This window comes from Ornithorhynchus anatinus, chromosome 2 (assembly GCF_004115215.2).
Source record: "Ornithorhynchus anatinus isolate Pmale09 chromosome 2, mOrnAna1.pri.v4, whole genome shotgun sequence".
Lineage (NCBI taxonomy): Eukaryota > Metazoa > Chordata > Mammalia > Monotremata > Ornithorhynchidae > Ornithorhynchus > Ornithorhynchus anatinus.
Genome location: NC_041729.1, coordinates 25,626,730 through 25,640,544, shown reverse-complemented (window position 1 = coordinate 25,640,544; position 13,815 = coordinate 25,626,730). Strand labels below are relative to the sequence as shown.

Below are 13,815 nucleotides of genomic sequence, written 5' to 3'. Positions count from 1 at the left end.
CAATCTGGTAGGCCTCCCGATGTCTTACACAGATTTCTTAAGATCTCTTTTAATTCCCATTAGTGAAAAATCCAGATTCAATTATCATTCCAAATGCTCCCTTTCCGATCTTAGTATTACTCCTTTTTTTCAAAACATCATTTTCTTTTCATCCAATTTCCATATTCCAGTTTTCCCGAAAATTATCTAAGAAAGGAATGCATTTTTTTACAATCTCCCTTTTTTCACACACTGTTAGTTCCAAAATGAACATGCCAAGGTAAGTTTCTTTGTTCAGAACATCACATTTATATTGGCCGGATATAAAGATGGCAGTCTGTATCTGACAAGCTTGTATACCTCCTTTTACTAAATTAGCAAAATCCACAGCTAGTACAGTAGAATATCGGATACAGTAATTGAATCCTTATCCTTACGGGCATTTTTAGCCTGAAAAAGCAATTGCAAATTCTCCCCTCCTATTTACCTCTTTTGCATTTTCACCCTCAACCAATTGAGAGCTAACTTTTCCAACCATGAGATCCATACTTTGCAAGAAAACAAGCTGATCATTTGCTTGAGGGAGGCGCCTTCCCTCAAACAAATTTTCCCTTTCGATTTTTTAAAGTGGTAGCTCCAACCTCTTGGGTTTTTTATTTTTTTGTTACTCTCAATCTGTGGAGCTACCTAAATTCCATTAGGAATTTCTCCCCACCATTCACAGTACACATTTTCACAACACTGGGCAGTTCATTTAAAGACCAACCATTCCACACACACTTTTACACAGACACAAGGGGGTACCCAATCTGAACACATTCACATATTCTTTCTGGCACTTTGAAAGTAAGAGATGTTCATTCAATTGTATTTACTGAGCACTTACTGTGTGCTAAACTCTTAGGAGAGTACAATATAACAATAAACAGACACATTCCCTGCCCACAACGAGCCCACGGTCTCGGGCGGCGGCGGTGGGGGGGCAGACAGACATTAATACCCATAAATAAATAATGTCTGTCTGCCCCCCCACCTAAAGATATTTTCATAAGTGCTGTGGGGCTGGGAGAGGCGATGAATGAAGGAAGCAAGTCAGGGCAGTGCAGAAGGGAGTGAGAGAAGAGGAGAGGAGGGTTTATTGAGGGAAGGCTTCTTGGAGGATAAGGCTTTTAAAGCAGAAATCAGTTGTCTATCTGATAAGAGGAGGCAGGGTGTTTCAGGCCAGAGGCAGGATGTGGGTCAGAGTCCAGAGGTCGGCGGTGAGATAGATGAGATCGAGATACACTGAGGTTAGCAACAGAGGAACAAAGTGTGAGGTTTGCGATGAAGTAGAAGAGTAGCGAGGTCCCCCAAATAGACTGTGACTCCGTCATTGGGCAGGGATTGTCTCTATCTGTTGCCGAATTGTACATTCCAAGCCCTTAGTACAGTGCTCTGCACATAGTAAGCTCTCAATAAATACTATTGAATGAATGAATGAGTGCTTTGAAGCTAATGGTGAGGTTTATGTTTGATGGGAAGGAGGATGGGCAATCACTGGAGTTTCTTGAGGAGAGGGGAAATATGGTCTGAACGTTTTTGTAGGGAAACGATCCGGACAGTAGAGAGGATATGGACTGGAGTGGGGAGAGACAGGAGGTAGGAAGGTCAGCAAAGAGGCTGATAAAATAATCAAGGTGAGATAGAAAAAGTGCATGCATTAATATGGTACCAGATTGGATGGAGAGGAAGAGGCAGATTTTAGCGATGCTGTGAAAGTGGAACAGACAAGATTTGGTGATGGCTTGAATATGTTCTCGGTTCATCGTTAGGAAACTTTCTTCATTTAGCTGAGGCTACGGAGCCTCTAACACTTCTTCTGGAGACTGAAATATCAAGTTACAGCCCGAACACTGATTTCTCATGAGACTCTGGTTTGGTGCCTGCAACTTAAACTTGGTTAGCACTGATGTGAACATATACTTCACCATCAGTCCCAAGATGATCTCACCATTCTTCTTGACAGCCTCTGTCTCTTACCTGCACCAGTACCCCACAGCCACTTGAGGGGAAGCTGCAAGGAGTCCTTGAAGGACAGGGTTTTCCCTTCCCCTTTTCCTTCCTTAAGGGCCGCCGACATTGGTTTGCTAGCTGAGCCGCCATCCTTTCGACTACCTCTTGCGTTAACTTCCTAGCTTTTTTAGAGGCCTCTGGTTCCCCTTCTATTAGTCGAAGCCTCCCCTGGGTCTCAAGGAGGCATCTCCAGGGTGCATAGAGCCACCCCAGCTCATCCACTGCTTCCCGCTCCACCTTCCCTCTAGTTTCCAGCCGGGGTCAGTCTATCAAATCCACTCTCCTCTGGGGGTTAGTGCCATCGCCAACTCTAAGTCCGGCCAGGCGGCGGAAGCGGCCAAGTCCCTACTTCTGTGCATCTGGTCATCCTGGCATACCACCCGTCTCCCCGAGGCCTTTTTTCTTCCCAAATAACAGCATTGCAGTATTGATATCCTGCCGAATATGCTGGATGTAAGTGCATGAAATACGGTTTGCAAAAATACCAATCACAGAAGGCACACAAAGCTGTGTTTTGTAAGCTGATTTATTAGGGAAGCATACCCACATACCCCGGTCAGTGCAGGGAGATGCTGGCACAACTATCCGGGAGGAAAGTAGGGAGCATAACAGACCCAAATCTGTGTCAGTCATGGAGGCGTCTCAATAACAAAGGAGAAGCAGCAAATTTTTTCCAAGCTGTGTTGGTTTCATGCACAACAGTGTGTGTGGGTGGGGGGTGTCTGTGTGCGTTATTGCCTTGGGAAAGATCCTTTCCACCAGGTCCGTCACGTCCCCGCAGTTCAGGCTGTTGTATGTGTCCTGGCTCTTTGAGGAAAGGATGATATTCCTGGAGTTGAGCCATTCTGCACCTTGTCCAGGGATACAGAGGCCTCCCTCCCAGGAGTAGGCATCAAGGGGCTCACATTTCTCAAGTTGACACTGGGAGACATGTGGTGCATTCATTCAGGGCTTGTGTGCTAGCCTGGTTAAGTACCTCTAAGAGTCCTCCTCGTTATTTGTCCGCACTATTCCCCTTACACTGGGTGTGCAGGAGCCTCTCGGGTGCCATTGGTGGTAATCTAGGGGAGATGGAGGATGTGGAACCGGGACTGCGATTGACTATTCTGGTTTCCCTGAAGCTGTATCCTTTCAGCTGAGGAAGAGAAGCAGCGTTGCCCAGTGGGTACAGCGTGGGCCTGGGAGTCAGAAGCCTCGGTTCTAATCCTGGCTCCGCCACTTGTCTCCCGGGTGACCTTGGGTGAGTCACTTCTCTTCTCTGGGCCTCAGTTACCTCATCTGTAAAATGGGGGTGAAGTCTGTGGGCCCCACATGGGACATGGACCATGTCCAACCTGATTAGCTGGTATCTTCCCCAGAGTTTAGACCTTTGCCCGGCACATAGCAAATTAAGTTGTTGACACTGCTGTTCCAGAAAGTCAGGTGGGGTTTGCTAACAGCCCTGCTTTACCTCCCATTTCCCACTTCATCTCTGCCTTGCTCCCACTCCCTACAGCCAGAGTCCTGTGATAGTGGTCCAGTCTGGGCGTGAGGGTGGGTGAAGCCCTTGGTCAGTGACAAGTCTTGGCCAGACCCTGGACAAGAGTTTGGGGAGATTGAAAACAGAACTCCTCTTCTTTCCAGCAAAGCCCTTCCTTTCCCCAACTATCCCATCACTGTAGATCCCACCACCATTGTCCCTATATCCCAAGCCCATAACTTTGGCATTATCCTTGATTCACCACCCTCATTCAACTCACAATATTCAGTCTGTAACCAAGCCCCATTGGCTCTACCTTCACAATGTTCCTAGAATCCACCTTTCTCTCTCATCTAAACTGCTCCCAAGCTCACCTACTACCCTGTCATCATCAATCAATCAATTCGCCATACAGTATGTAAATTTAAGACTAACTCCTTTCTAGAATCCAGGTAAGCAGCATGAAGGATGAAGAACCACAAATCTGTTTTAAGGAGGTAAGCTCCTCTTCTAAATTGGAAGCTCCTTGTGGGCAGGCAAAATATTTATCCACTCTACTGTATTGTACTCTCCCAAGGGTTTAGTACAATGCTCTGCACACTGTAATCACTCAGTGAATACCACTGATTGATTGATCTCAGTTGAAGATGCCCAGCTCTGAAAAAAACAACCAAAAAACCCTTTTGTCCTCTCAACCCTCAGTCTTCACTGGGTCTTTTAAAACTCCAGTTGACTTTGGGGGCCACAGGACAGCCAGTGAAACAGGTCCCACCATCTTCATCAATCAATCCGATGGAGATTAAGACTGTGAGCCCCATATGGGATACAGTTTCTGTCCAACCTAATCAACTTGTATTTACCCCAGCGCTTAGTAGACCTCCTGGAACACAGTAGGCTCTTAATAAATAAGCTTAAAAAAAGACAGAGCGTCTCTGTCATTAAGTTCATTATCATCCTGGAACCCCCTCCCCAACCAAATCTGTCCGACCTCAGCTCTTTCCCGAGCTTCCTTAAAATTCCACCTCCTATGGGAAGCATTCTCTGATTAGTCGACAACATCCTCGTTGCCTCGGCCCTAACAGTTACTCTTAGGATAGTATCCATAGTCGAGGAGCTAACCACCGAGACGCCAGGCCACTTTGTCATTCCAGACAAGGAGTTTGTCTGGTTTTGTCCAGTATGTTAAAGCATGGGGGTGAAACAATTCTGACATTGTAAAAGGAACCGCAGCTGGTGGAAGACTGAGTTTGCGAAATCATTTTAAGTTTGAATTTGATGGAAAAACTTTAGGCTAATTGTCTAGACGGGGAGCGTTATAAAATCCATTTCAAATAGCAACAAAAGGAAATGAATTACTTTAATGAGAAGAGAATAAATGAAAAATAATAAGGAAACAAAAAAGTTCTATTTTCTTTAAAAAACTGGCATATGTAAAGCTCACCCAATTAATAAAAATTCAGGCTCCTGTGTCATTAATTTCTCAGTTGTTTAAGAAAAGGTCTGCCTTCAATATCCTTAGAGTTTCAAGACACGGTTATAGATGTTCACCAGATGCAAATTGTATTTAGGATGTAGCCAGCACAAGTTTCATCTGAAATGCAGACAGCGTTCGGCCACGTGTTGAGGTTTCCATATATGTAGGCGTCGGCTACCTCCGGAGGGATCATTCGTTCATATTTGTTGAGCGTTCACTGGACTAAGAGCACTTTATTAAGAGCTTGGGAGACTACGGTACAACAATAAAGAGACACTTCCCTGGCCCACAATGAGCTTACATGCATGTGGGAGTCAGCTGCCTCTGGAGGGTTCCAGTCATCGGCCTGCGAAAGCCCTCAGGTGGCTGATTTCCAGAGTTCACTTCTCATCTTGGATAAGAGGCTCCTCGTCCTCCTCACTTTTCGGCTCTGCCCTCCTATTGCTGGTGCCCAACTCAGCCCCCACCTCTGCCCCCACTCCAGCACCAAGCCCAGCCCCCACTCCGATTCCCACCCCAGCCCCTGCAGCCCCTGCGACCACCAATTCAGTAACCTCTGCCATCGCAAGGGCTGCTGCCGTGCCAATCCCCACTGCTCCTCCTACCAGGCTCAGCAGCCCAGCCCCTACAATCCCGCCCAGGGCAGCTGCTTGGCGGCAGAAACGTTTGAAATAGGCCTTCGAGAACGTCTCCTCCTTGGCCTGAATCTCCTCCCTTAAGGTCTCTGTGGCCCGGCTCTGGTCATAGCCCTTGAAGGCTTCAGAGAAGGAGTCCAAGATGCTGTCCCTCTTTTTGGCTAGGCGGGCCCGCATGGTGTTTGGAAGGACACGGAGAGCAGAGAACAGTGGCTTGGTGGCCTTATTCTGAGGTGGGGGACAAAGGAAGGGGGAGCTATTGTCCAGGAGCTTGGGTAGCCTGTCCCTCCAATCCATGTTTTTCACCACTCAAGCCTGAGCCCCTCCCAGCACCCAGATGTCCTGCCACCCAGCTCCCTGTCCCAGCCTTCAAATCCTCTACCTGCTTCTCCAAAAACTCCTCATATTCCTTGTCCTTGGCTTCTTTCAGTTTCCAGGTTCGGAGACAAATGGCCATCTGTTTGAGAAGAGGGAGAAAATGGTGGGATATAGGCCCTGCCCTCCACCTCTTCCTCCATCTTTCTTCACCTTTTCCCTCAGACGTCTGACCCCAAGCCCTCCAGCTCCTCTTCCACTCCCAATCCCAGTCCTTCCCCCCTGAGAATGGAGAAAGCATCTATCCTCCCGTCCCTGGCTCGCTCCCTCCTCTCCCTCCCCACCTCCCCAGACCCTACCTCCCTATTAGAACCCAAGCCTCTTTTCCTCACCTACCTCAACAGCGGAGGAGAACCCAAACCTCTCATCCCTCATTAGGTTGGAGAATTTCTGCAAGGAAAGGAAGATGGGAAGACCAGGAGCTCTGTGGCACCAGGGCAGGGAGGATGGTCCCCCAAACCAAGGTCCCTCAAACCAACCCTCTAGACTCTAAACTCGCTGTGGCAGGGAATATGTCTACCAACTTTGGTGTACTGTACTCTCCCAAGCGCTTAGGCTTAATAAATACCATTGAGGATGGTGATAATGACGATGATGAAGGTCTGAAAGTGAGAGGGGAAGACAAGGGATGAACACCTGACTTGGATGAGGGGGCAGCAGCACTGGCAGGGGTCACTGCAGAGATTTGGGGCTGGGAGAGTGGGATTCTGGGTGGGGAAATTTCGCACCTTAATCACATATTGTAATTGTCTTCCTGTGAGCAGGTCTTTCTGGTGACTCTTCACGTGACCGATGGCTGATGCCAGCACATCTGTGATGTAGGCCTGCAGATACGTGCAGAATTCGTCATCCATATCTGGGGGAGAGAGACCTGTGAGTACCTGGAAAGCTGTGCTGGATCCTGGCAGAGAGAGCGGGTTCTCCCGAGGCAGGACGTGCTAGCTTCTGAGGGGAAACCGGGAGCTGGTGAGGGAGTGGGGTGCGATTGCAGAATGGTGGGGTGGAGGGATGGGTTAGGGTCAGGGTGTCTTGGCATCTGGGCCTTGGGAGGGTGTTACCAGCAGTGCTTCCCCCAGCTTTGGTCACCATCTTCTTCCCTGGGAAGGGCAGGGCATAACAATAGGTCCGGCCTCCCTGCAGCACCTCCTGGATCTTGGGATGACGGTCAAACCGTTTCTGGGGAGAAGGAATGGATGGACAATATACAGTAGAAATAATTCTGGTATTTGTTAAGTGCTTACTATGTGCCAGGCACTGTACTAAGGGCTGGGGTGGATACCCTGTCCCACCTAGGGCTCACAGTCTCAATCCCCATTTTATAGATGAGGTAGCTGAGACACAGTGAAGTGAAGTGACTTGCTCAAGGTCACACAAGAGACACGTGGCAGTGCCAGAATGAGAACCCATGACCTTCTGACTCCCAAGCCCGTGCTCTATCCACTATGCCATGCTGCTTCATGGCGATGCATCCTCCTCACCGTTTGGGGTGACCTTCCCTTTCCCCACAGGCTCCTCTGACCCAGCCCTACCCAGGTGTCTTATTCCTTGGCACCAACTCACCTGGATGACATCATTCATGTGTGCCTTCCCCGGCCCCCATCCAAACTCCGTGGAGAAAAAACAGTCACGAATTAAGAGATCTAAGTGCTGGGGGAGAAGAGAGGGCAGTGAGAGGGGCAGACCACCTGATTGGTGGTGGGGATTCCAAAGGTTATAGAAAATGGCAGAGAGACGGGTGGGGGTGCCGGGAGGGGCATCTCACCTGAACTACTTCCATCTCACAATAGTTTCCTATTGTCTCAGCAGCAAGGAGAAACATCTGGGAAGCAAAGATACATTTTATATCCGTTTGCATTCCAGGATCCAAGCTTCCGATTTCCCAAGGACCAAAACCAGGCTTCCAGGCCCCCCTGGTCTTCTAGCTCCTGGCTCTCCCCTGAACTCAGTACTATTGTTTTCAAACCCAGGAATCCTGCTCTCTAACACATACCCAACCCATGGCTCCCCTAGAGCCATGTCCTCTTCTCACCTCTAGATGTTCCAGATCTGTCTCTTTCAGCATTCTGGAGATATTGAAGATCTGGGAAATACAGAAAGAGGGTTAGAGTGGGTCAGATTTGGAAGGAAGGTGAGGGGCTGAAAGTTAGGCCCCCTGGGATCTGAGTAGTTGAAGCAGCATGGCCTAGTCATAGCAACATGGTCTGGTGGATAGAGCGCAGGCCTGGGAATCAGAAACACCTGGGTCATTCATTTAATAGTATTTATTGAGCGCTTTTTATGTGCAGAGCACTGTACTAAGCACTTGGAATGTACAATTCGGCAACGGATAGAGACAATCCCTGCACAGTGACGGGTTTACAGTCTAATCGGGTCTTAATCCCGGGTCTGCTATTTGTCTGCTGTGAGTCCTTAGGCAGGTTACTTAATTTCTCTGTGCCTCAGTTACCACATGTGTCTTGTTGTGCTGGGCCGCCTGCCATCAGGCAGGACTTTCCTAACTCAGCAGCACCGACAAGTCGGGAGAGAGAGCCTTTCCATTTAACCGTCCCTTCCCCCACTCCAGGAAAGGCAATTCCATAACCTCCAACCTCCACCTGCAAGCCCGCTGAATGGTCTTCTCTCTCAAGTAGACCTTCCCATGATTTGAAGTCTCAATCGCCATCCTCACCTTCAAACCTCCGGGCCATTCTTCTTCCAGGGCCATGATGGGTGGGAGGAGGGAGGCAGAAGGTGGGTGATAGGTGGAAGGACGAGGCCAAGAGAAGGACCACCTGATCGTCTGTCTCCAGGGACTCACCTGGTAGGAGCTAAGCAGCATGCTGAGAGCCGACAGCTTGACACTGTTCTCCTTGTTTTGGTCCGGGGCCATGGTTCCCTCGGTGTCCAGCAGGAACACAGCCACCTGGAGGGTCGCCGTGGAGGATGGGGTCTGGACTGCTCTCTCCTACCTTCCTGATCATATCCCCCTCCCCACCGTCTCTCTCCCTTCTTACTCTCTCCAGGCCCTCTCTCTTCTTTCCCTGCTCATTTTCCGCTGCCTCCCTTTCTCCCACCTGCCCCATTTCTCTTCCCAGCCCTTTGTTTCTGCCCACCTTTTCTCACCCTCCCTCTTCCTCCTCCATCCCCTTCCATCCATGTTTTCACCTTCTCCGCATTCTTCTCCAGCAGGAATGGGTGACTCCATATCCACACACCCTTTGTGATGGTGTCGCTTCCTCCGCCCCACTGGAATCCCTGTAGGTCTTCCCCTGCTTGTGGCCTCCAGTTGTCCTGGCCAGATTCCTGCAGGAAAGAGCCCCAGTCACCCCAAATCCTAACCTTCCCACCCACATCTCTAGCCCCATAACCTCCCTCTTTCCCAGACATCTTACTCCCCCACACTAATTCTCCCCAGACCGCCCACCCTCCAAACCTCTTCCCCCAATACAATCTGTCCCCTCTACTGGTTCACCTAAGACAACTTGCCTTCAACGTTGGTTCATCCAAGACAAACTTCTCCCCTCCCCCACTCCCACTTATGCCACCAGACATGCTGCCTGTCTCCTACACACTATTTCTTCCCAGACCTATTCCCTCATACATCCTGCCCCTCACACAAGTTGTGCCCAGATAATCCTGCCCCTAACAGTAATTTCCCCTAGACAGTGAGACCCCTCCATGAATTCTCCCCACGCTGCCTGCCCTCCATGAATTCTCCTCACATTATCTGCCCCTCACACTAATTCCCCCAGGCATCCTGTGCCCCATACTAATTTTCCCCACTCATATGTACCCTCTCCCTCCCACTTCTCCCATTCCATTACCTTTGCTTTCCCATTGACCCCAGCTCTCACCTTCGCCTTGAGTGCCAGGAGTATCTGGTTGAGAAGGAAGGACTTCCCTGTGCGCTGCTCCCCAATGATGGTTATGAGGCAGACACGGGTATCCACAACCTTGGGGTTCTTCAGGCAGTAATTCAGTGAGGGAATGTCCAGGACGGGGCCCTCTGAGGGGCAGCACTTCACTAGCTGCAGTGCCCTGGGTTCCTTCTCCAGGTCATCCTGTGAGGGGAAAAGCGAGGACAATTTCTCCCAGTGTCCAGGTTTCCTGGTCAGCCCGGCTCATCTCTCAGTCCCCACTCTCTTTCCGTTCCCTAGGATCAGCCCCAGGGGTCTTCTCCCTGGAGACATCACCCAGGATTTCCCATTCACCCCTCTGACCTCCCTGGTCTGGCTTGAGCTGTCCCCTTCTTTGGGATCGGACTCTGAGGCCCGGCCCCCCTGCCCATCATGGGGCCCAGTGGAGAGCTCCCCCGCGCCCCTGATCTTTACCTTCTGGGAAAGCATCATCAGCTCCTGGTAGGGCATCGCCTTCCACAACAGATTCTGGAGTCGAGTGTTCGGCACACTTCGGTCCCGCTGGCATGGCCTCTGGCACTCGGGACAGCGGCGCTGTGCTGAACTCGGAGTGCCCTGCTCCCCCGTGGTCCAGTGAACAGTGATGCAGTCGGAACAGAAGTTGTGACCACACTCAAGAGTGATGGGGCTCTTAAGGAGATCCAAGCAGATGGAACAAGTGAAGTCCTCCTCCAGGTCTATCATGGAGGCGATTGAAGGGGGAATCTCTCCAGAGCTACGGGAGAATGTTGGATTCTGTAGTAGCAGGAGAGGGGGTTGCAGGGAAGATTGCTGGGACTCAGGGAGTGGAGGAGCGCATTCATTCATTCATTCATTCATTCATTCATTCATTCGTATTAATTGAACGCTTACTGAGGGCAGAGCAATGAAGTAAGTGCTCAGGAGAGTAAAATACAATAATAAACAGACACATTCCCACAATGAATTTACAGCCTAAAGGGGAAACAGACATTAATTTAAATAAATCAATCACAGAACTGCACAAAAGTGCTATGGGGCTGAGGGAGGGGGTGAATGAAGGGAATAAGTCATTCATTCATTCAATCGTATTTATTGAGCATTTACTGTGTGCAGAACACTGAACTAAGCCCTTGGGAAATTACAATACAACCATAATCAGTGACACTCCCGGCCCACAGTGAGTTTACAGTCTAAAGAATGGGGAGACAGACATCAATACAAATAAATAAAAATTACAACTATGCACATAAGTGCTGTGGGGCTGGGAAGGGGGAAGAGCAAAGTGAGTAAGTCAGGGTGACACAGAAGGGAGTGGGAGATGAAGAAGAGTAGGACTTAATCTGGGAAGGCCTCTTGTAGGACATGTGCCTTCAATAAGGCTTTGAAGCAGGGGAGAGTAGTTGTCTGTCGGATTAGAGGAGGAAGGGCGCTCCAGGCCAGAGGCAGGACTTGGGCAAGGCGTCGGTGGCGAGACAGGCAAGATGGAGGCACGGTGAGAAGGTCAGCACTAGAGGAGTGAAGTGTGCGGGCTGGGTTGTAGAAGGAGAGTAGTGCTCTATCCACTACACTGTGCTGCTTCTCTGAGAGAGAGGAGTAGAGGACAATACCAAGGTTACGGGCTTATGAGTTAGGAAGGATGGTGGTACCATCTAAAGTGATGGGAAAATCAGGGGGAGAACAGGGTTTGAGTGGGAAGATAAGAAGTTCAGTTTTAGCCATATTAAGTTTGAAGTGACGGGAGGACATTCAAGTAGAGATGTCTCGAAGGCAGGAGGAAATGCTGGACTGCAGAGAGGGAGAGAGGTCAGGCTGGAGATGTAGATTTGGGTATCATTTCCTTAGATGTGGTAATTGAAGCTATGTGAGTGAATGAGTTCTCCAAGGGAGTGGTGTAGATGGAGAATTAGAAGGAGACCCAGGAGTGAACCTTGAGGGATCTCCAAAGTTAGGGGGTGGGAGGCAGAGGAGGAGCCCGCAAAACAGACTGAGAATGAGTGGCCAGACAGATAGGAGGAAAACCAGAAAAGGACAATGTCAGTGAAGCTGAGGTTGGATGATATTTCAAAGAGAAACTGGGGGTCGACAGTGTCGAAGGCAGACGAGCGGTCAGAGCAGGATTAGGATGGAGTAGAGGCCAGTTGATTTGGCAAGAAGGAGACCACTGACACCTTTGAAATGGTGGTTGCTGTAGATTGAAGCCAGATTGGAGGGTGTCCAGGAGAGAACTGGAGGAGAGGAACTTGAGACACTGGGTGTAGACAACTCGCTCAAGGAGTTTGGAAAGGAATGGTAGGAGGGAGATGGGGCTATCGTCTGGAGGGAACTATAGGGTCAAGGAAGGGTTTTTTTTTTCCGATGGGAAGACATGGACCTGTTTGAAAGCAGTGGGTAGGAGTGGGGAAGTAAAGGGCTATAACTATGGTTAAGCAGTGTGGCTCAGTGGAAAGAGCATGGGCTTGGGAGTCAGAGGTCATGGGTTCTAATCCCGCCTCTGCCACTTATCAGCTGTGTGACTTTGGGCAAGTCACTTAATTTCTCTGTGCCTCAGTTACCTCATAGGGGAAATGAGGATTAAGACTGTGAACCCGTGGGACAACCTGATTACCTAGTATCTACCCCAGAGCTTAGAACAGTGCTTGGCACATAGTAAGCACTTAACAAATACCAAATTATTTAATTAATTAGAGTCAATCAGTCAATTCTTTGAACTTACAGAGTGGTTATTCTAGTGCAGATCACTGTACTGAGGGCCTGGGACAGTACAACAGACTTAGTAGAGCGGATCCTTGGCCCCAAGAAGCTTGCAGTCCAGCAGGGAAGACAGGCATTAAATTTATTTCCAGGAAGGGGAAGTAACCAAGTTTAAAGAGGAGGAGGAGGAGGAAGCGTGAGTTGAGAAGGGCTTTGAGGATGGGGACAGTAACATTCTGCAGGATGTAATGGGAAGGGGGCTCCAGGGGCATGAAGGAGGGTGTGAACAATAGGTCGATGGTGAGACATAGCAATGTCACAGGGCTCCTAGACAGTGGACAGAGAGTTTGAGGAAACAGAAAGGATTTCTCTCCTAGTTCCCAGTTTGGGTTTCAACTTCCTTAGGAGCCAATCTTCTGCCTCGAGCCTTTGGTGACCAGGGCAGCTTTTAGTGAGCTCCTTCAATACTGATTCGCATATTGCTCCCCAATATACTAGGATGAGGTGGAGGAGGCGGGGGGAGGAAGATAAGCCAGGGAGGCAGTGAGGCAGCTGCCTTACTTACTGTTACTGGTGTTTCCAATCAGGTCCTGTTCCCGAACTCTTCTGCGAAACAAAATAGGGAGATGATGGTGACTGACAACTGCCTTGTTGTCCCTTGGGACTCCCTGCCCCCACTAGACCCAGGCACCCTCCCAGGCCTGAACCACCTGGGGGAAGGAGAGGGGGGGAAGGAGGGGTCCACAGGGTTACAGGAGAGGGTGGGTGATGATAAGAGAAGGGGAGGAAGGAGAGGAGCTCCTCTGGACGAGTGGGAAAGGAAGGCTCAGGGACAGAGTACCTGGGTCCATCTGTTTCCTGTCCTCCGGTCCAGTTGAGATCTGGAAAACGTGGAAGCTGGGGAGCAGAGGGACTCTCTGAGTTTCTCTGGTTTGGCTGCCCGAGCAGGAATCGAAAGAGAAAGTCGAGTTGTTGTTCTACATGTCTGATAGGCTGGAAGGAAGGAGGAGCATAAGAAGTGAAAGAACTCCACCCAGCCAATTATAGGCTTCAGTCTTCCCTTCACCCTGCTGCTAGGCTCACCTTCCAGAAATGTACACATCTTTCTCTCTCCCAAAACCTCCAAAGGCTGCCCATCTCTCTCCACATGAAGAAGGAACTTCTGGCCTTTGGCTTCAGAGCTTCCCACCAGCTTTCTCCACCTCTTTCCCTTCCACTCCCCAGTCGACACTCTTTACTCCTCCCGGGAAGCAGTACAGCCTAGTGGAAAGAGCGTGGGCCTGGGAGTCAGAG

At 49.8% G+C, this 13,815-nt stretch overlaps 1 protein-coding gene across 2 annotated transcripts; it reads right to left on the bottom strand.

The window, feature by feature from the left end:
- Positions 1 to 4,822: 4,822 nt before the first annotated feature.
- LOC100090715 (RING finger protein 112-like) lies at positions 4,823 to 13,476 on the bottom strand. Of its 2 annotated transcripts, none has more exons than XM_029057687.2 (14): positions 13,364 to 13,476; positions 13,088 to 13,128; positions 10,285 to 10,605; positions 9,808 to 10,014; positions 9,119 to 9,256; positions 8,772 to 8,876; positions 8,004 to 8,054; positions 7,737 to 7,793; positions 7,535 to 7,621; positions 7,033 to 7,150; positions 6,703 to 6,830; positions 6,311 to 6,364; positions 5,982 to 6,056; positions 4,823 to 5,827 (listed from the first exon to the last, which is right to left on the bottom strand). In XM_029057687.2, exons 3-14 carry the CDS (start codon positions 10,552 to 10,554, stop codon positions 5,345 to 5,347), a joined length of 1,773 nt encoding a protein of 590 aa, XP_028913520.1. In that variant the 5' UTR covers positions 10,555 to 10,605; positions 13,088 to 13,128; positions 13,364 to 13,476; the 3' UTR covers positions 4,823 to 5,344. The 2 variants fall into 2 exon arrangements, with proteins under 2 accessions (XP_028913520.1, XP_028913519.1); XM_029057686.2 differs by having other exon boundaries at positions 10,285 to 10,585.
- Positions 13,477 to 13,815: the final 339 nt, after the last annotated feature.

Excerpts from the sequence above, each read along its gene's own strand:
- LOC100090715 (XM_029057687.2), bottom strand. The coding sequence starts at position 10,554 with ATGATAGACCTGGAGGAGGACTTCACTTGTTCCATCTGCTTGGATCTC. Across the intron at positions 7,794-8,003 it reads CAGATCTGGAACATCTAGAG|ATGTTTCTCCTTGCTGCTGA; the intron begins GTGAGAAGAGGA and ends TTTGCTTCCCAG. Across the intron at positions 7,622-7,736 it reads GTGAGATGGAAGTAGTTCAG|CACTTAGATCTCTTAATTCG; the intron begins GTGAGATGCCCC and ends CTTCTCCCCCAG.